The sequence below is a fragment of the Opisthocomus hoazin genome, chromosome 1 (assembly GCF_030867145.1).
Source record: "Opisthocomus hoazin isolate bOpiHoa1 chromosome 1, bOpiHoa1.hap1, whole genome shotgun sequence".
Taxonomy (NCBI): Eukaryota; Metazoa; Chordata; class Aves; order Opisthocomiformes; family Opisthocomidae; genus Opisthocomus; species Opisthocomus hoazin.
This window is the reverse complement of record NC_134414.1, coordinates 151,783,722-151,806,407: the sequence shown is the minus strand read 5'-3', so window position 1 is coordinate 151,806,407 and position 22,686 is coordinate 151,783,722. Positions and strand designations below refer to the sequence as shown.

The 22,686-nt window shown below is 41.2% G+C and overlaps 1 protein-coding gene across 1 annotated transcript in view; it reads left to right on the top strand.

Annotated features, from left to right (window-relative positions):
* VWF (von Willebrand factor) overlaps positions 1 to 22,686 on the top strand; it is a 145,887-nt gene that overhangs the window by 42,635 nt on the left and 80,566 nt on the right. Inside the window, exons 16-21 of the mRNA XM_075441816.1 lie at positions 2,436 to 2,676; positions 3,505 to 3,599; positions 4,894 to 5,054; positions 11,972 to 12,075; positions 18,608 to 18,746; positions 20,478 to 20,612. Of these exons, the coding sequence (XP_075297931.1) occupies positions 2,436 to 2,676; positions 3,505 to 3,599; positions 4,894 to 5,054; positions 11,972 to 12,075; positions 18,608 to 18,746; positions 20,478 to 20,612 (875 nt within the window). The remainder of the gene's footprint in view (positions 1 to 2,435; positions 2,677 to 3,504; positions 3,600 to 4,893; positions 5,055 to 11,971; positions 12,076 to 18,607; positions 18,747 to 20,477; positions 20,613 to 22,686) is intronic.

The window sequence follows — 22,686 nt, the reverse complement described above, 5'->3', positions numbered from 1 at the left end:
TCAGGGTGCACCAGGAGAGGTTTAGATTTGATATTAGGAAAATTTCTTCACCAAAAGGGTTGTCAAGCACTGGAACAGGCTGCCCAGGGAAGTGGTGGAGTCACCATCCCTAGAGGTGTTAAAAAGATGTGTAGATGTGGCAGTTAGGGACACAGTTTAGTGATGGACTTGGCAGTGTTAGGTTTGCAGTTGGACTCTGATCTTAAAAGTCATTTCCAACCTAAATGTTTTGATGATTCCATGCCTCGTGTGTGTATGTATGTATGTGTCATTTTGTGGCAAGGGGGAATCAACAGGTCCCTAGATCTTTCTTCAGGTTTTAGGAGCTGTTGAAAGCCCACTGTTTTCCTTACTCTGGTGGTGGTGGGGTACCTCTGACCTAGATGTGATTGTGTTTTCACCTTGCACTATCTGAGAAACTGGTCAGAATTTATGCCTCTCTCACTCGGGGTTGAAAACCCACCCACAAGAAGCTGGATGAACTATCTGATGGATACACATTTTGCCAATGCTTTGACACTATTTCCCATCTTATCCCTTGGACAGGCTGCGCTTCAGAGCACAGCATTGAGCTGTTTCAGGTTTATAACAGGCATCCATACAGACTAGATGCACCTCACCTTTTCCTCTCATTTTCCTGGCAATAACGGGATGTTTTTTTTTTTAGTGACAGTGTATTAGGAAGGGTACTGACAACAGTCCCCTCCTAGGTCAGTTGTTTTGCCTTTTTGCTGTTAAAAACAGATGTTGCTGAGAGGTGATGAAGCAGTGGATTAGGACTTGGAGTGTGAACATGGCATTGCATAGCAGAACTGGAAAAATGGGCGAAGTTTCTAAAATCTTAGGAAGTGCATGGGCAGGTAAGATGGGTTACAAAACTTTATCTAAAAACGGGACCCACTCCAAACTTGTCCCGGTGGGCAGGGCATGCTACTATTGACTAGGAAGTAGGGCAGGGTGTTGGGCTCAGTTATCCTGTCATTTTTGAATGTCAAAACTCTAGTAAACTGGTGTACCCATCTGAAATTTGCCAAACCGGTTCCTTGTTTCCAGAGGTTGCTGTGTAGCAAATTGTAGTTTTGGCTGAGGCTTCATAGTTGTCCTGCTCGCACATACCTTTAGTGGTGAAAGTTACTTTTAAAATGGTCCTCAGCCCTGGGCTGGGCCTGTTCAGTATTTGATTTACTGCAGAGATCGTGTTGAAGTAGATCAGAAGCATCGTTCTGTGAGTAGCTGCCAGAGAGTCTTATAGCTGAGTGAATCTGTCATCTGTTGATTTCTGAGTTAGGAGGTATTTCTTCTGCCTACTGTGTTGGTGAGCACACCAACTTCTTGGACTGTTTTGTGGAAGGTGTGTTGAATAGTTTGGACACAAACTGGGCACAAGACTTCGGAGATCTTTGCTCTGAAGAAGGCTTCAGATCACCTCAGATGCCTCTGGGCAGATTGTCAGATCATTCTGCAGGGATGACAAGAGGAAAACCTTTCTCTATAATTCCTCCATCTTGGTTTTTGCACAGTACGAATGTGCCAGCTGTTATTTGCAGCTGCTTCCCTCGCTCTGCTGCACGTCCTACCGTATCACCTTACAACTCTGGCTGTTTTCTTTGGAGGTTTGCTATACATGACAGGTTTTGTAAATCTTGATTATCAAGAGGCCTGTTAAAAGTCCTTGATAATACTGTTGTTGTGTCGTCTTCTGAAATGTGTTGTCATAGCTGCCACCTAGTGCCCATGCCGATGTATGCCGAGGAGGGTGCCTCAAAATCAGCCCTGTAGGACTAAGTGGGTCTTTTATAAACAAAGAAGCTAAAATAGCTCCAAAGGCCATATTTGGGTCTCCATGAAAATGAATTCATCATCAAAAATCATTAGTACCCAAGGTTTGGCTCCACAGTCAATAAATGGCTTCATTATTTGTGCTTGTTTCCACAGAAATCACTGAGAGCTTCTGGGATGTGAAGCTTTAAACTGTTGCAGCACCTGCTTATCAAGGCAGAAACCTACTTTTCTACTTATTTTGACAAATAGTCCCTAGCCATGTTGCAAAGGAAGAGAAGTGTGAATGTGTGCATGATGCTTGTAGTGCTCCTAGCTTGTAGATCCAAGTAATAACAGAGGTTGGACAGAGCCCGTGTTTTTCGTTCTGGATGAAATTTTGTGGATGGATTTCCAATGTGGGGGTTGCTATCTAATCCCAACGTTTATTTGGAACTGCATGTAGTACGGTTTTGCTTGTGTACATATAAGCAGTGCCCTCATCTTCACTGGTGCTGCAGAGTTAAAGGAGAGACAGAGTAATACAGACCTCCATCGGTGAGTAAATAGAGTAAATACATTTTAATTCCCAGCTTCCCAGTCTGGTTTAGTCAGCTTTGCCTTTAGTTGGCTTTGGATCAAATGCCAGCCTTCCTGATGTGCACCTCATTCAACAGCAATGACCTGTTCTGAAGGCCAAGTGTACCGGCAGTGTGGGACACCGTGCAACCAGACCTGCAGGTCTCTGTCCTACCCAGATGAGGACTGTGATGAGCTCTGCGTGGAAGGGTGCTACTGTCCCCCCGGGCACTACCTGGACGAGCGTGAGCAGTGCGTGCCCAAGTCCCACTGCTCTTGTTACTATGACGGTGAGATCTTTCAGCCAGAGGACATCTTTTCAGATCATTACACCGTGTGGTAAGTGCAATGTTCATAACTCACCCCTACACGTTGTGACGCAAATTTTCGGATAGCCCGAGTAGTTAGTTGGTTCAGTTCCTCGGTTCCTTTACCTCCACTGGAAGTAGTTTAAAAGATGGCAGGATTTTACCTCCACCAAACCAAATAGTGAGTTTTGCTGTTGCACCTCTGTCCATATAATTTCAAATGTCGCCTTAGTCAGAAAGCAGTAGTGATCCCTGTTCCATGAGCAGTTCCTGACAGTTTGAAGTGGAGTTTAATTACTGACAATAGCCACTTTGTAGGCTTTTAAAATGTCACTTTAATGTACCTCGATACATTTCTTAAGTGTTAAAACCTAATTACCTCTATCAAAGATACAAATATTAAAAATCATTTGTAATTGTTAAATTGAGTAGCAGTACACAGAGAACAGGAATATAATTGCTGGGTGGCTTCTGGCCAGCTTTGGGAACAGCGTCTTCTCCTTTTCTCCTGTACCACAGAAGTCATAAGTTGCAGGCACTAAGGCATCCCTTGCCTCTCTCCACAGCAGACCTGACTGTTCTCTTGCCCAGCTTTATGCCTGTGCAGATGCATTGGATTCAGCGGGACAGGGCTAGCATACAGCCAGGTTACCATGCTAATATATCACGGCAGCTTTCTTAAGGAAGGTTTGCCTTTAAGGTTGGTAAGCACAGTGGGTAGAGAGCAAGAGATCAGCCCCAGTGAGAGGTATAATTCTGGTACTCTGACAAAGTTCCCCGCAGGCCTCTCTGAAAAAAGTAGCGTGAGTGAAAGCTAAATGTCACTTTGTTAAATATAAGCTCTATTTGTTTTTCTTAGCTATTGTGAAAATGGCTTCATGCACTGCAGTACAAACAGAGTTCCTGGTGCCTTCCTGCCAGATGTTTTCGCTGATGAGAGGCCATCTGCCAGAAGTTAGTATGCCTTAAAAAAATTCATATTTTTTTTCTCTCTCTTTTTTTTTTTTTTTCTTTTTTTCACTCTTCAATCTCTTGGTAGTCTAGAACAGGGAAGAAGTACCAGAGGCTGCAGTGGCTGGTGGTGGTCTGACTCTTTTTCTAACCTTTGTTACAGGATAGAAACAAAATGTTTGTGTGGGACGGTGCAGGTCTCATTGTGTCCCACCTCTCAAAATTACAGTTAGCCACTGAAGGAAGTCTGTCTTTAAACGAAGATGTTAAGGGGTCCATTGGTGGTGATCTGGTGCCCGAGTTGCTATTTGAGGACCACGCAACATCAGTGACTAGCCAGCTTTATACCTCCTGCTTCTGACTAGCAGGTTGTAAGTTCCTTCTGGTGCAGACAATGCTTTTTGTGGCTTGAAGGTTAGAGTGCTGTCAGACACTGAGTGTGTCCTCCAGCCACCAGGCATCTCACCAGTAGAACTGGTGAACCGGACTGACAACTGCCTTGCAGAGCTAAGCACTGCACTGGAAAACAGATTATCAGTGGTCTGGGATTTTTTGAGGTCCTCCACTGATATATAGATGGTGCTTATGGATTATAATGGGAGAGAAGGTCTTGGTAGACCACCAGTGACAGTGTCACTGGCTGTCCCCCACTGTCCTTCAGGTGAAGCCTCCTAGGTGTATATCTCACCAAACTCTTGTTGTAATGTTATTAAGACATAATTTTTCTGATATTAGTGCGTGAAGTCTTACAAAACCTTAGAGAGGCATATTTCTAGCATCACTTGAAATAATAACCTAGTTTCTTGGGAAATTCTGATCTTCTATCAGAACCTGAGTTCTCAAAGAGTTTCAAAACTTTGTATTTAAGCTAAGGGCATTGTTATCAGGTGACCCGTGTAGTTATACTCCGTGTTGGGAATGAGTCTAAATACAGTAATATGTGATACTGTTCCTTCTCAGAACATCAATTTTGTGCTCACATTAGTATCATAAGGTTGAAATATGTTTCACACTAAAGTGTGCTTGTAGACCTAGTGCAATCTGGAACTGAACCCTTATGCAGCTCCTTTTGCTTCTGTATTGGGATACATGCTTTTATGATAGCCTGACTGAAGTCCCATCGTGGGAAGTGGGGACTGTTACCTTCACAATGTCACTCATAGTGGTGTAGTGGCGTTGCTTCATTCTATATTTTAAATTAGTTTTCTAATAACAGTGTTGATCCATCCTTTAGAAGAATACTGTGCTCATAATACTTGAGTTCTAATTACAATTTTTGTAAATTTATTTTTTAAAGTAAAAAGGAGCTTGACATGCAGATCCCCCATGGAAAGACTTGTCTGTCCTGCAAACAACCCAAGAGCTGAAGGGTTGGAATGTGCCAAGACTTGCCAGAATTATGACTTGGAATGCATCAGCCATGGCTGCATATCTGGATGCCTCTGTCCAAAAGGGATGGTAAGCCTGCTTAACTGCGGGAAGGAGAAGATTTCGTGTCTTCATTCTTTCCTATTAGCAGTCTGCTTGCAGCTTTGAAACATGCAGGTGTGAAGTATTGACTCTGTCAAATTCTGGCTGGTTGAAAGTATGTATGTTGGTATATCTGCATAGAAGGTGAAGTTTAACTTGTCATAATAGTCAATAATGAAAAAGCCAAACCCCACTTCAACTCTTCTCCCAAACTACTCCTTAGTCTTACTGAACTTCCTGAGTCAGAGAGACAGAAGTACACAGGCATCCATCCCCCAGATACCCACCCCACATCCAGCCTAACCCTCCTGCTGATACTAGTTGCCTCCTTGTCAAGTCTCCACCTCTGCTGCTGCCTTCCCATGTGTTGTACCAAACTGAGAGTTCCCCATGAGAAGGAACGTGAGACACGAAACTTGCTAAGATGATTCCAGAGGGTGTCCTGGAGTTGCAGATGGTGTGCTAAGCCGTGCTTTCTTCACTGGCAAGATACTTTCTGGAGTCTAGCGTTATGTTCCCCTGCAACCCTTAGATTTAATTATTAGTTTAGTCATTTTTAAGTAGGGCAAATAGCAAATAGTTATTTGCTAAGCCAGTGACTGCGAACTCAATGTCTTTTTAGAGCCCTGATAAAAAGCAGATGGAGTAGAACAGAGAGCAGATTGCTGCTGCTGTTCTCTGGGCCATAGGAAAAAGCACCGGTGTTCAGTGCTGTGCAAGGCTCTGGGCAGGTGAAGAGTTGTGCGCAGGGTCTCACCGGGGGCCGAGGGCATAGTCCCAGGCAGCAAGAGGTGAGGCACATGGTGCACTCCTTATGAAGTGAGGTGAATGGCACTTTTGAGTTCTCTGTCCAGGAAAACTGATGGGATTAAGAAGTTTGTGAAGTTCAACGCAGGAAAGGCAGATGAATGTACCAGATAGATGCTGGAAAAAGAGAGTTGAGGCTGTGTGTTTATTTTGTTTGAGGGCTAAAATACTCTACAGTTGTGAGACTTTATATGTGGTGCTTTGAGATGTGCTGGTGCGGTTTCCTGACTCAGAGGGGCATAGGGTAAAGCAAGTTGTTTTCAAATGCTGCAGTCCAGGAAGTCATGACATGCAAAAGATAATTTTTTTTTTATTCTGTTTTATACCTACTCAGGGTTCGGGCTCAGCTTAATATGTGCTGGACATTGACTTTTAGCAAAAGAAGGTGTGGGTTTTTACTTCTAGGCATGAGAAGTGTGTTGATGTTTAGGCTTCAGCTCTAATGAATTGAACTAATCCATTAGTTTAAATTCCATTTTAAAAAAGCAATGCATTTTCCCTGGAAACATGTATTTTTATAAAGATGTTGTTTTTTCCACTTCTGTATAAACACAAGTGTTTTGTCCCTTGAAATTCCTTATCTTGCCTTATTAGAAACAAACAAAAAAAAATAGAGTTCTCATAACACAGTCATTTCTAGCATTAATATTCATGTATTTTTTAACTTTGCTACCATGTGTTGCTGATAAATGCACACTTATGTAAATAGGTACTACTGCAGAATAAAATGCCAGCTGTATACAAAATCACAGGCGTATAAAGTATCTTGTAGGTCTGAAGTCAAAGGTATACAACATAATTGAAGGCAGTCATATCAACATTGAGCAAATTTTCACCACAGTTGGAAAACAAGTGTTGCTTCTTTTCACATTTAAATGTCTTTCCTTTTAGAGAAGGATTTTCCTAAATAGTAGTGTGATAGGTAAACATACAAAAGTTTGTGTACCTGTAAAGTTCCAAGATCTCCAGTGTAAATAGATCTTTCTCTGTACGTAACAATCAGGTCTCTGTGATATGGTAAAAGAGCTTGAGATTTGGTTTTAGTTCCAGGATATGGTAATAGTACACTTCAGAAATAATAAATAAATGTAAAATAAGTTATAACAACTCCTCAATAGGAAAAAAAAAACAAACAACAAACAAACAAGGGACAGCCCTCCCCCCCAATCAACTTCTTAGTAATTAACCTTCACATTTAGTACAGTTTCATATTCCTTCTCAGCACTTTGGAGCTATCATTGAAACAATTATTTCATAAAATTCATTTTGCCAGGAGAAGGAGTCTTGGCATTTTGGAAGTGGAAACTCTAGTTGACTCTGCAGTCATGTGAAACATGCTGCTAATTTTAACAAGATGGTTTGTCAGGTTTTAGATAGAAGAATCGGGCCCAGTATTTAAAAAAAAAAAAAAAACCAAAAAAAACCCACCCAGCAGAAGTGCTTTGCCCGCTAGATGACAGTATGGGTCAATCTTTCAGTAAACTCAGTCTATAATTGCTTGTTCTCGTAGGCTTCCCGTCTGGCAGGGGAGAAAAATTGCGAGATACATGTTTGTCAAAGCTGTGATGGGAGAAGCCAGTGTAGAGATGATTTTGTGGTAATCACAGCCATGCAAAGGCGGGGTCAGGCTCGGTGCTTTCATTAGGTGGGTGTCCTTTGCCCCGTGTTAAGACTCCTGGCTTGTGACTCCATGGGACCTGCCACCTGTCACAGAGCATTTTCCTCCCCGTCACTAATAGGTACCTAACCAGGGTGCTTTGGGGGAGGCTTTTTCCTTATTTCTGCATTCTGCAATGAGCCTCCGCGATCCCAGTATTGTTTGCCAAAGACAGAAGGATTTGGGGTGGTGACCGGGTTCTCCTTTCCGCGCTGCCTCTCTCTCCATTGAAGACTCTGGGCACACTGAGGGAAAGGGCTGTGAAGTTAAGAAGTCTGTGTTTTCCAGACTTCAGAGCTAAGGAATAAGGAGACTGGAAAAAGGTGTTACTATTGCTTTTGCTGGTCAGTTTCCCTTGTTGGTGTTCTGTAATCCTGTTTAATTTACAAGCACTTATGGAGGTGAGCTGCTGTTTGTAGGAAAGTCTGTGGGAAGTAACAGATTACTGAACGTTTATGGGAATAAATATTTGCACATATCATCACTTTGGAAGAACCGGTGCCGTTTTACTGAAGATTTTTTTTTTTCTTTTGCAGTGATACAATAGCATATAAAAATTATGAATAGTCACAGATGATTTATTACCATTTACCAAATTTAATCTTTTTGCTTCTCTAAAATGGTTCGTACCATCAAGAAACGCAATCAAAGTTATGCAGTTTACATAAACAACTCTCTAGTACAATTTGCAAGTGTATGTCGGAGTTAACGTGTAAATAAGTGTAATGTTATTCCTGAATATATAAAGAGATATTTACAGATCAGTTAGCTGATTTATCGATCTTAAGCAGAGCAATCCATAGTCTAAAATCTTCATGCACAAATTGCCTGCTGATTTTGAATTATATATCTGAAAAATAATTTAAAAAGTAAACAGGGATTGTTCATGAACATGATGCTGCAGTTGGCTAGATTTGGATTAGAAAATTTGCTGGGGTGAGAAATTGCCAATCAATCAATTGATTATTTCCCCAGTCAGAAGATGCAAATGAAAACTAATTTCTTTCAACAGAAAAATATGGTTTTCAGTTCATCTTGACTTAATATTTTACATTGTTTTGTTTTCTTGAAAATAAAAGTGTACAATATGTAATGAAAAGTAATTCTTCTTTTTCTGTCTTTGATTGTCTGGAGGGTGGGAAATTCTCCGTACTTGTCACCCTTTTGCAAAGCAGAAAAGATAAATCATAACATATGTGCAGAAGTGTGGGGAAAAATATGCTTTCTCAGATTAGTTTACTGCACTCCAGGTTTTTCCCGTTGGAAAATATTAATAAATATACAAACGGAGTGTTAACCGTCTTTCTGGGGCAAAAGAGGAACAGAACAATCAGAAAGAACAAAATTCAGACACTCCAAAACTAGAAAATTAGTTTCTTTCAATTTCCAACAACTGAAGCAAATTAAGTTTTAAAATTGAAATGAAACATTTTATTGTATTCTGACTGCTGCAATAAAACTATTTCTGAAACTATGATGTATTAGCAGAAAAAAGAAAAAAAAAATCTAAACATTTTAATCATAAAAGTTTGCAAGGGTTTCTTCTTCCAAACTGTTTTCAGCAGAAACTTAGAGTGCAATTTTAATTTTCTTGCTAGCTCTGTTGTGTATTCTTCAGAGTAGGCTTATCCTAAGTAACAACATGACAGAGTCTGCACAAGGAGATGGGTACCAGCTTTCTGGTACGTGCAACTGCCCAAAGATAATGCTTCATAAAACAAACATAAGAAGCATACAGCTAACAGAAGTCAAGTGTAAAAAAGAAAAGTGTAAAACTGCACGAGTTGTCTGTCCTAACATATTTTTGGCTTGTCTTTGCACAGCAATGATGACAGGCTGTTTTAGTCAAAATGTGTGAGCTGTTGGGTTCTAATCTGACCCGCTTCCTTTTTCTTAGTTCCTTACTCCTTTATATCTTTGGCTGACTTGCTGCTGAAGCCCTTAGGTGTATCAGGAGGGACAGCATGAAAACGGGAGCTTCCCTTGAGAGTGAGATACTCATCAGAATCGTGTTGACCAAGAGAGATTAAAATTCAGCCTCATTAAGGCAGAGTTTAGGGGAGAAGAATCTTAAAGGTTCTGAAACCTGTAGTATTGTCCTTCCTTTTGCAAGATTTGTCAAGGTTTAACAATTAATAAGACAGAGTAAGGAAATAATGGAGATTTCTTTCAGATCCCCAAGTAGGGGGTAGCTTCATCACCTGGTCAGCCACTCATAATCCCATGGACATGCACTCAGGAGCATCATCAGGTGGTGAGAACAGCAGCTGTTTTCATTACAAACCTGTCTTTTCTTGTGGTTGCTGCCCCAACACTCACGCTTCCCACCACCTCAGGCACTCAGGACTGTTAGATCTCCTGTATTAAATGCTGACTATTGATGGATTGAGAGACTTCCACAGAAAGTCTAGCTGTTTGTGAATAATGCTACTGGCCTGATAGCATCACATGGTACCGTGCTCAACACCATGACATTGGGCTGCCACATATACCAACTTTTGGATGTGGTGTCAATATGACCAGTAGATTGTGTGTTACTATTAAAAAAAATCATCACCCATTGAGTTTTGCAGCAAAAATAATTAGTCTTCTCATCAAAGTCCACTTTGAGTATTTATATCCAGCTTTCTAAATCCCATGCACTCACTCTGCAGTGTTCAGACAAGGTAGTCTTCCTCTTTGTCAGTGGATTAACAGTTGCTGCACTGTAGCTTCATGGTGACCATATCTTTGTGATGGATATATTAATACCAGTCTATTCAGTTTTTAGAACTGGGGATAGGCTGTGACTACCTTCGTGTCCGTGTGTGAGGGAGCAAGTACAAGAGGTCCTAATTCATCTTTTATTAACCACATGCCTAATACCAAGTTTTGTATCCAGAGGCTAGCCCTCAAGTCTATTGTGACCTGTGTTGCTGAACACTGGAAAAATTCAGAAAAGCAGCCATGAGAGTGAGGTCATATATTGCTTTCTTTCTGAATGCCACCAGGATGGAAGGAAGGAAGGAACTGAGCAGCCTTGGAAACATATGGTCCTCTCTGGCCTGTTTTCTCCTCATCCTTTGTGGAGATTAAGTCCAAGGCAGAGCCCCAGCTCTGTCATCTAAAAAAGCATTTCTTTATTTCCATCTTGCTTCTATCAATGTGAGTTTATTTGGCATAATTCATCTCTCCATAAGCCACAGAGCATGTGGAGCTGCATATGAAGGAAGGGTCTCCAGGCTGTGAAATCCTTTTTATTAGTAGTTCCTTGTGGCAATTCTAGGTCCCCATAGGAAAAGGCAGAGCTGTGCTATTTTATTAACCTGGCGTTCAGACTACATTGATCTCACTGGCCAATATTTAATGGTAAAAAGAAATGATTGTAATGATTTTACAGAAAAACTTTAAAGTGGGAAGGTGATATTTTGTGACTTTTGAATGAGAGGGAGGGGAAGCGCTCTCCGTTTCAGTATTCCATGAATCAAGAGCCAAACCTACCTCTGGTTTTGCAGAACCATGTCCAAGTGCAAAGCAGCATAGCCAGCCTTGGTTTTGTTTCGTTCCCTAATCCTGGCTATCTTTGAAATGGAAAGGGAGTAATCACATTAAAAACAGAGAAAAGGAAGGGAAAAACTGAAGAGTCTAAAGGCATTACTTCTTTATTGTTTGTTGGGTTTTTTTTTGTTTTTAAGTAGGACAAATAGTTTGCTGTTCTACAAAGAGAAACTAAGATCAGTAGGGTAAAACTGAAAAAGAAAAAAATGTAGACAGAACGTAATGACCTCTTCCCCAGTGACAGAGCTTGTGAGAGTAGAAAAATATCTCAAGTGGACTGATATTCATCCTGCCTGGTGGGGAATAAGTAAGTATTTGAAAGAAAATGAGTTACTAGTGCAATTTTCAGAGGCGAGTTGACAGGGGAGTGGGTGTTTTTTGGGAGGCGTTGTCTGTCACAACCAAATCTTCGTTTGGGCTTTAGTTTTTCTGTTGCTGCAGCTCCTCATCTCCTCCTCAGTGGCTGTCTTTCAGTTTTCAGCCTAGCTGAGCCCTGTATTGGTCTGCTTTTCAGGTAGGCCATCCTTCAGTTTGTTGTGTGTGAGAAGTGTGTGCTATCCACCTGCTCTCCATATTAAGGTTAACCTATTTTATCTTCATTGCATCCTGGTTTTGGCCAAATTGGACTTTCTCGTTACATTCTTCTATAATCTAATTTATTCTCCCAGCAGTTTAAGCTGGTGTTTATGCCCTGAAACAAGACTGTGATTTATGTACCCATAGCTCTATTTGCGTTAGTGGGAAAAAATATTAGCAATGCTGTACTTTTCTTACTTTAGATAGTCTTGAACCATTTTCTCTATTCTTTCCTTTTTTCTTTATCCACGTGTCCTTGTGCTTAGTCCTCTGCTCACTGGTACATACCAGCAGGCCCACATGCTGACAAACTGTGTGTTTTGCTTAGGTACGACATGAAAACAAGTGTGTTGCGCCTGAGAGATGCCCGTGTTTTCACAACGGAAGAGAATATGCCAAGGGAGAGACAGTGACTAAAGACTGCAACACCTGGTGAGCCACTGGAAATGCATTTTTCTGTTTTTATCTAGGGCACCTAACATGTTTCTAATAAAACCAAATATTGCTGCTTAGCAGATCTATTTTATATGAAGTCAGGTTCTGCAGTGTAGTAACGCACGTATTGCACAGACCAGCATATTCCCCTCTCGTGTTGCAGAAAGACCGGTGCAGTATCTATCAGACTGTACGTGGGACCTTACAAACAGTCAGTCTCTGTGTCTGCAGAGGTCCTCTGCAGCCACTCACTAATGGATTTGCTCCTTGATCTTGCAACACAAGATAACAATATAAGTGCTCCACTGAGCTGGGAGGAGTGGAGCCTGCATTTTGTTGCTAAGCTGTGCTGTCGTGCTTCCATTTTTTTGCCATCTGGGGCCCCTCAAATCAGTCCCTTTCAGCCAGAAGCATGTCTCAGCAGAAGGGGTGTGATATGCCAGCTATAATATGACAGGAGCTCTTCAGAAAAATGTTAACAAACGAGGCAGAAACAGAGTTGACCTTTTATATCTCAAATGAGTGCTCATTCTGTTGATACCTTGGAGAAAAATAAAAAGATGGGAAAAAAAAAAAGGGTGTTGGTGATATCTTCTTGAAAGACAAGAGTAAGTGCTCCATGTCTTTCACCCACATCCCTATCTGTCCTGTTTGGTTCTTGAAAGAGAATTTGTATGTTCAAAAGAAAGGGCTGGGCTGTGAGATTTGCATGGAGGGAAGCCTTTGGCACTGCCTTGGGTAAAGTGTAGGATATCTGTCTGCTGGGCAGTTCTTGGCTTCTGCCGGTGCAGCACGCTTGCTGTATTGGCGACGTGCTTTGCTCTCCACGCGTCCTTGTGGAGGGCATGGTGGCCTGTTCCTGCAGAACTCCAAGAGGCCAAGGTGTAGGACATCCTGCCACCGGCAGTATGGAAACTGTTCTCTTTGAACTCAGACTTCAGGATCTCTTCTACATTTTACCCAAAATATCCCTGCCCATCTCTGTGGCACCCCCAAAAGCAGAGTTTCTGCTGTCCTCTGTGTGACTGGGGGGAGCTGGATTGGAGAATCAGCACCGTTAAAAGAGTCGTATGGTTTGGTTTTTGTTTTGTGCACTGATCTCTGAGCAACAGTGATTTCAAGTGCTGTATTTTTAAACTAGCGGGACTGCTTCTAAATAGTGTAAGTTAGACTTGGATATAAGCTTTATGGTTTTATGTGGAAATATTGACTTTTCAGTGTTTTGTTTCTTTTCTTTCCTTTGCAGCTACATATTACATTGTGAATCATGTACTGCAATTAGATCTGGGGAAAATTAGGTTTGAAGGGAGGAACGTGGAGTAGAAGTTGGTGTTTTTATATAAGTACCTATGCTGTAGCCTGCTTACGTTGCATCTAGGTAAAAGTGACTCAACAGAAAAACAGACCCAATGAAAATTTTATTGAAACAAGAACAGTAAGGTGTAAAACTCCTAGGCATTGTTGTGGAATGTGCAAGATTCTTTACAATAACCATCCAGTCTTTTTATTTTTAGTCATTCTTAAAATCTTCAATCTTAAAAATAGTAATAACCATGTTGCTTCATTCTTGTAACTGCCCTTTTGTTTCTGGCAATGCCACTGTAACTGACATTTCCTGTAATATATAGAATTTTCTTCAATAATCAGGGTCAAGAAAATGTTAGAAATCATGCTTTTTCTCATTGATAAAAAGTTCTTCCTCTCATTTTAGATATTTTCCTTGAATGTGAAAGTATAACTGGAAATAAGGTCCATTCAAGTATGTCGCTAGAGCTTTTTTTTGAACTATGTGACTTTGAAAAGCTTCATGATAGTTCTCAACAAATATCAAGTCAAATGTCATTTAGAAAGTGATATAGGAAATTACTATTGCTTTGAGAATTAATAAGAGTTGAGAGTCTGCATTTTGTAGGTCAGATCTTCCTTTTCTTTTGTTTTTGCTTTTTGTACTGCTGTTGCAGGAGTTCTCGTTCTCACTTGTTCTTAGCCAGATGTGAACACCTGCAAACGCAATATATGAGCCAGAGGTGTCAGATTTGGCGTTTACATTCGGCTTGACATATGGGAGACCCTAATTCATGAACAACGGAATGTCTCCAAGTCTAAGCTAGTGGCAAAGTTTTGTTATGCTATGTGCTGGGAATTCATTGTAGAGCTCAGTGACAATTTTGGAATAACATTTATGAAGCAGCGCACAGCAGAAATTTGTTAATCTGAATTTTGCTGCACCACGTACTTTATAATCTGTCCGTGCATGTATATACAAAATCATGGCATTGCTCTACCTATTAGCAGAGATTTAATAGCACAGGGTGCAATAGGTTTTGTGTTACAGAAATTTCGTTCTTTGAAGAAAATATATTCCACGATATTTATTATACTGTGAAGTGTTATCAAGATTAAACAATGCTTACGCTTGAGTTAAGGCATTACGAGAGACCTCGATTCAGTACCCGGTTTTTCTTTGGTTAGCAATCTGATCTTGGGAAAGCTCTTCAGGGTTTTCATCCCAGAGTTTTTACATCTGTAAAGCAGGGATAGAATTCCCCTTTCCCTGCCCTTATAGAGCTTGATTAGAAAATCCCTGGGGCAATGATGGTGTCCATCTGCATTCATGTAGCATTTAATAGATGAATGTTTCTCCAACCTTAAGCAAGCTATTCCTTATTAGTTTATTAAATTAGTATTATTATTAGATTAGATTATTAGATATGGTGTCAAATGCTATTCTAGCTCCCCAAAATTAATAACAAACTAAAGAGTGAGCAGTTTTTATGCTTCACTGACCTTGTTTTTTATTTTTTATTCTCTTAGTCTCTTGCTCGTTAGCAAATCAATTTATTTCACTGTTCAAAAGCCCGTGGGTGCCAAGGGAAATAGCCCTTTCATACCTGCAGCTTCTGTAGCAAGGCTTCTGGTTGTCCAGGATACCTCTGGATAAGAACAAAAAGGACTGGGTAGATGCTTTGAAGTCTTTTCTTATCTTTACTCTCAGTTTCCCTCTTTTCCTCATTTTAACATGAGGATAACCGCCCACTGTAGGAGAAGATCAGGTTTGAGACCATCTAAGGAAGGTGCACAAGTCTATGGGACTTGATGAGGTGCATCCATGGGTGCTGAGGCAACTGGCAGGTGAGGTTGCTAAGCCACTATCTATCATATTTGAGAAGTTGTGGCAGTCCCGTGAAGCTCCCACTGACTGGAAAGGGGGAAACATAACCCCCATTTTTAAAAAGGGTAAAAGGGAAGACCTCGGGCACTACAGGCCAGTCAGTCTCACCTGTGTGCCTGGCAAGATCATGGAGCAGATCCTCCAGGAAACTACGTGCATTGAAAATCAGGAGGTGACTGGTGACAGCCAACATGGCTTCACTAAGGGTGAATTGTGCCTGCCAAATTTGGTGGCCTTCTACGACGGGGTTGATGGATAAGGGAAGAGCAACTGATATCATCTACCTGGACTTGAACAAAGCATTTGACACCATCCTGCATGACATCCTTGTCTCTTAATTGGAGAGACATGGATTTGATTGGATGGACCACCGGGCCTCACTCATAGAGTTGCGGTCAACAGCTCGATGTCCAGCTGGAGACCAGTGACGAGTGGTATTCCTCAGGCGTCACTACTGGGACCGGTGCTGTTTGACATCTTTGTCGGTGACATGGACAGTGGGATTGAGTGTACCCTCAGCAGGTTTGCCAATAACACCAAGCTGTGTGGTGTAGTCGACATGCTTGGGAGAAGTGGTGTCATCCAGAGGGACCTTGAGAGACTTGAGAGGTGGGCCTGTACTAACCTCATGACGTTCAACAAGGCCAAGTGCAAGGTCCTGCACATGGGTCGGGGCAATCCCAAACACAAATACAGGCTGGGTGGAGAAAGGATTGAAAGCAGCCCTGAAGAGAAGGACTTGGGGATGTTGATTGACGAGAAGCTCAACATGACCCGGCAGTGTGTGCTTGCAGCCCAGAAGGCCAATCATATCCCGGGTGGCATCAAAAGCAGCATGGCCAGCAGGTTGTGGGAGGTGATTCTGCCCCTCTACTCTGCTCTGGTGAGACCCCACCTGGAGTCCTGTGTCCAGCTCTGGAGACCTCAGCACAGGAAGGACATGGACCTGTTGGAGCAGGTCCAGGGAGAGCCACAAAAATGATCAGAGAGCTGGAACACTTGTGCAGAAAGGCTGAGAGAGTTGGCGTTGTTTAGCCTGGAAAAGATAAGGCTTCAGCGAGACCTTATTGCAGCCTTGCAGTACCTGAAGGGGGCCTACAAGAGAGCTGAAGAGGGACTTTTTACAAGGGCCTGTAGTGGTAGGACGAGGGGTAGCAGCTTTAAACTGAAAGAAGGCAGTTGTAGGTTAGATATAAGGAAGAAATTCTTTACTGTGTGGGTGGTGAGGCACTGGAACAGGTTTCCCAGAGAAGTTGTGGGTGCTCCCTCACTGGCAGTGTTCAAGGCCAGGTTGGATGGGGCTTTGAGCAACTGGTCTAGTGGAAGGTGTCCCTGCCCATGGCAGGGGGGCTGGAACTAGATGATCTATAACCTCCTTTCCAACCCAAACCATGCTATTATTCTATGATTCTGTGATAATGGTGTTTACCTCTGAGCCTTATCTATCAGGGTACCATGTAAGGTTTAGATTATTATGTATCACAGCAATGAAAGGATACAAATGTTCTTGGAAACTCTCAGAAATTTAGTAATGTTTGATTTGGATTACGGCTGGTTTGGTGTCATCATGAAGACTAGGAGCCCTGTTTTTTCCTCTGTCTATTGCACTGGTGTAATTACACCAAAACAAATTGAGTTACATTAAAGTAAGAGAAATGGCTTTCTTTGTATTTTAAATATTCACTCAGAATGTGGTCACCATGTGGTTTTGTTATGTTTTGTTTTTTAGAACAAAGCAAAAAACAAAACAACAAAAAAACCCAAAGGGCAAAAAGAGTGCAAAAGGAGTGAAATAAAGAAAGAACACTGTCCCTTTTGTCATGGCATCACTGGTTTTGTATGGTAATGACAATGCAGTACCGCTGCTACAGCACATGGCTGTAAGGATATCAAGACCTTAATCCTGTGTCTGATTTCTTTTCAGAATTCCCCTCCCCTTGAATAAACAGGACAGCATCTTGTTTTGCTTTGCATGTCAGGATGTGCCGTTTTTTTTCTTGCATATTCTGTGCCTGTGAGGAAGTCTGCACGTGCAAGCCGTACAGGCAGAGAACCACCGGTGTATCTCCTTTCATGATCAGGAGCTTTGTCACACCCTTGTCACATCTGCTGTTGCATAAGCTGAGATTTAGCTTGGAGTCCTGTCCATAGGTTGCCAAACTTGAGTTCTCCTGTAGGGCAGACATTCTGGTTTGATCACCACAGGAGACCTCAGGGGACAGTATCACACCATAGGACAGAGGTGTGTATGAGTATGTGTACCTACGTACAGAAAAAGAAATATTTCTGTCCATATGTGTATTCTTGTCAGACTGTGAAGTAACATCTCCAGTTGCTAGGTGGGATAAATTATCATGAAGAATGAATGTAATTTAAGAACAGAGAGACCTCTTTGGAGAAGGGTGGTATTATACTTCAGTACATAATCTGAACAAAAGCCACTGGGCAGACTCAATTACAGTCCTGGTTACTTGATTTCAGAAGACGATCGCTAGAGTAAATGCATGTCCTATGACATCAGTTGGATATTAAATTTACTACTATTTTGGCTTTCAATGAGGGAAAAATGGACAGTACTGAAAATAAAACCAGGTTTGATTATATTATACTTCATGTTTAACCTGTAGTGGTCCTTAGAGGGTAATCAGTCTGTTTTTCTAAAAGGTTACTCAGAGCAGGATATCCAAAATAAAATACTAATAGTATTATGAAATATTCTTCCAGGCTCTGTGCAGGCCTCTTTTTGTAATAGGGAAGTTAAAAATGCACATACTGCTACATTCAGCTTGTAAGAAAAAGGGAAACATATTCCTTATTCATTTAACATGTTAAAGCACTATTTGGATTTATGCAAACAGATGCAAAGATTAAGCTAACAGATGCTAATTTAACTTAGTGAGAGTGATTGTCATCTGTTGCATGGTAGATAGTTATGGAAATCTATCTAGAGAAGGATTCCAGCAGCTCAGTTATGGAGCCCTCTAGAAGTAGCTTCTCAAGGCCAAACACAGACAGTATCTGCTGGGGACATACCTGAGGACAGACAGCAGCACAGACAACTACAGAGGTTCCTCACAGAGCTGCAGCCGATGCCCGGATTAAGACACACAGGGGAACAATGCTCTTTTTTGGTCTGCAGTAGGGTACTCCTTGACCCAGGCCCAGGAAAAAGAACAGAACAAGCCAAAATAGTAGCTTATCACCACTTGTGTGTCTTTTGGAGAGTCTTCAGGTCATGAGATCTTGGAGGCAGAAACCTTTGTTCTTTTGCTTTGCCTAAAGCACCTTGCATTCTCTTGCTTATTATATACATTGGAAATAATTACAACTGTCACTGATTTGTTTTCTCTGTTACAGTGTGTGCCATGGTCGAAAGTGGGAATGCACCAAAAATATGTGTGATGGCACATGCACTGTTATCGGTACAGCTCATTATCTGACGTTTGACGGATTGAAATACAAGTTTCCAGGAAACTGTCAATATGTATTAGTTCAGGTAAGAATATGTTGAACACTGAAGCTGTCTGATAATATGTATAAAGTGTTTTACACCAGGAGAGAAGTCCAATGTTCGGATAAATCCCAGTAAAGTATTCTTAATTACTAAGCCAGGTGTATGGTAGAGGAGAGCAGAGCTTATTGATGGCTTCAAAGAAGCCTTGAGAAATATGGAGATTGCATTGTGTTCTATAGAAGTGAATTAGGTTGTCATGTGTCTAGCTGGCAGTCACAAATCATATGATAGCAGCATGGTACAGAGAGAAGCTGTCTGAATCTCATCTCTAACAAGGACTTGTAGATACCCACAAGTCAATCTTGTCTCATTCCCCACTAGCCGCTTTATCCTGTAGTGATGTCTTACTGTCTGACTGAGTGAGACCAGAAGTGCTGGGTGAACCTTCACTAAATGTGTCCAGAGCACAGACCCTGCTTTTTCATTTTGGCAAAGTCACTGTCCTGTTCCATGCACCAGCCTGTTTGGGTACATTGACAATATCCCGTTGACATAGCACACTAATGTCAGCCTGTGATTTGTGGGAGCAGCCAGAAATTTAGAGTGATAAAGAAGATTAAAGCTCATCTACAGATGCAAATCATTGGGTATTTAAGAATGTGCATGCAAAATAAGAAGGGTTTATCTGAAAATTTGGTCTAACACTAGATGGATCCACTGCTGATTGATAACAACAGTCTTCTGCAGTTACAAATTGTTGTGTTTCTTGGGTGGGCTATTTTTTGAAAAGTAGCCACAGACCCCTTTCATGAGGCACATTCCTCCTTGCAGTTCCTCCTGTGTGGGAAAGCATGATCAACCTGTCTCTGGCTAGATCTTTGAAATATGCTCCCACTTTGATGCCAGCTGGATTACCTTAGAAGAATGATTTCTCTGACACTAGTGACAACTCTGTGGAAAGATCTTATGGGCAGTAATAGCATAGAGTAGTACAAAACTACTTAAAATGAAAACGAAATCTGTTTTCCTCAGGTGACAAACACAGAGAACTGTAGGCAGAGCATTTTTCTTAAAAAGTGTATACTGAAAGAAACCCGAAGAACCTAAAAGGCCTGATAGTCATGAGTCATCACATAAATGTAGTACTAACTCTCCATGCATCTCAGAAATATTTGACTTAAAAGAAAATCAATACATTAAATGACACAATTGCTCCCCAAGAAACAGGCTGACATTCTTGTAATTATTATTCATGTACAGGTGGGAAAACTTGGATATCAAACATTTTGCTTGAAACTGTGCAGCAAGTTTCTTTCTAACCTAACCTTCTAGGTTTATATGTTTATTTTATTATTAAAGCCACAGAGTCTTGTTTTCACTGTTAAATCAATTATATGTGTATTAAGATGTACACTGTGACTATTGTACGTCTTTAAAATATCACAGATGCTGTAATAACATGGATCCTTCCTGCAAAATACATTGTATCATAGAATCATAGGTTGGAAAAGACCTCTAAGGTCATCAAGTCCAGCCATCAAATGCACGTGTGTGTGTCACTGGCAGAGTGTGCCTCATTCTTTAAGGGGTGGAGCACATGAATATCAACACTAGGCACAAAATTAATATAGGAACGTTTGGCATGCCAACACATATCCTGCTGTCCACAGAGTACAGTGGGTATTATATGAGGCTTCCTTTTTCCCCACAGATCTGTATGCAGGTTTCAAATGTTCCACATTAATGACTCTTTCATTTATTTTCATCTGATAGGATTTCTGCAAGGATGACTCTGGGACATTCCGGATACTAATTTCAAATGAAGGCTGTGGCTTCACTGGGGAAAAGTGCACCAAAAGGGTTATCATTCTGTATGAAAGTGGGGAAATAGAGTTGTTTAATGGAAACGTATGTATGCTTTTGTTCTTGTTCTTTCCCTTTTTTGGGGAAAAGAATTTCAGATTGTTTAGTAAGATGAGGCATGAATGACCTCATGCTCAGTGGTTCTTGAAAATTAGATCATAAAATGAACAGATTAGCAGGATTACAAGTACCTGTTTTGCTCATAGAGGTGCAATGCCATTTTGATATTTCTGCTTGATGCCGATAAATTTATCTCTGATAAGCATGCTGTTCAATGCAAGCTCATACAAGGAGTGCCCTTTCTAAACATGGAAGGTCTAAGTCTATTTCAAACAAGGTTAAGTGCAAGGAAGAGCTAAGAAATGACTGTCCCATGACTAGTAAAACTTCAGACTAATTTAGCCATCAGAAGGACTGAGCACACAGGAAAAAAATAAGTCATGGCTCAAACAAGTTGATACTGCAGAAGCAAATATCACTATCCTTTCCCCTGTTAAATTGTCAGATGGAAAGCTGAATTGACTGGATGCTTCTTTTCTTCCCCCCTTTCCTACTAACAACCACTGAAGATTGACCAAGAATCACTTCCACCTCCCATGTCACCCCATGGCTTTTCAAAGGGCACAGTTCAGCTCTTTGCCTTGGGCACCGTAACAATCAAGACCGTCTGTGTGTTCAATCATTGCAGGACTACAGTGGATTATAGTGTTTCATTTGCTCAGTTTTCAGAAGTACTGTGCTCTGAACTGGCGTCTGGAGCAGAGCTTTGCAAAAATGTTCCCAGTGAAATGTAAAACCGTTCTACATTTGCCTTGTTATGGGTTAACAGACAAAGCTGTACCAGGTTTTGCGTAGTCTGCAAATCGCCTGCAAGTTGCTGCGTGTCACCGAAGCTTGATAGGAACATATAAAAACATGACTATTATTGGTAGTGTCTCTGCAGTGCATCTTGACAGCATATGATCCATGGCGGCTTTTGATTGCTGCACGAATGAACATAGGACGTATTGGTTGCCCAACCAGTTCTTTATTTCTGCTGCTAAAGAATCCCCTGCTTAGGTGAGGGTGCAGAGGGATCAGTCCATAGAGCCAGGCTTTGACTGAAAACTTCTTTGGGAAACAGATTTTCAGAAGAGCTGTGATTCCATTTGGACACCTAAAGAAGGGCCAGAAAAGACAAGAGGTGATTAGGCATCCAGCACCTCCAGCGACAGAAAGTGTTTAGTTCCTGAGGGAATATGTCCTTCAAGACCTAGATCCGTATCACAAGACTGTCCACACGACCTTGGCTGTATTTTTAGCTGTCTTTCTGGACTTTAAGGCTCAGCATAATGTCTAGAGTAGATTTTCTTAGAAGTAACAGCAACCAAATAAGACATCAAGGAAAAACAACAGATATAAAGACTCTTAGGCAAATTCTTCCCAAATAATGACTTCCTGCACTCTTTTTCCACAAGAATCCTTAGAAGCAAGCAGGAGAATTGGGTCTTTTTTTTTGCCATTAAAATGTTTCCAAGAAGCCTTGTTTTAAGATGATACTGTTTTGAGAGCTTCTTCTGGTTTTAAGTAAACAAGATCTTAACTGAAGTATCTGCATGTTACAGTTCTGGCTTACATTAAAAAAAAAAATCATGAAATTATTTTTACTTTTCTGAAACAAACAAATCTGCCAGTTTTCAAGGTCAAAAGTTTATGACTTCATGGTTGGGCAAAAAGCCTCCATAAACATAGAAATTCTCTGATTTAGGTCAACCTCCCAGCTCAGCTTTGTCCTCCTGCTTTTTGCCTGAGTTTGGAAAAACAGAGACTATTATATATAGAAGATAAGTAGCCAGGTGTGACTAGACTGTGTAGTAATACAGTGGGCAGAGGAGAAGATGAAAAAGCTTCCAATTCCTGAAATATCTTTTAACATACTTTTCCTTAAAGACATTGAAGGCCCTTTTTAGCAGGTCCTTGGAGGATGTGAACTGTCTTCGCTGGGGATAAAGGCTTCTGATAATAACCCAGAGATAAAGAGAAGAATTACAATGCTAAGCTTTTACTGAATTGAGCAACAAAGAATAGTGAGATGTGAAAATATTGTGCCCTCTAAGTAGGGAGTGGGTGAATGATTTGT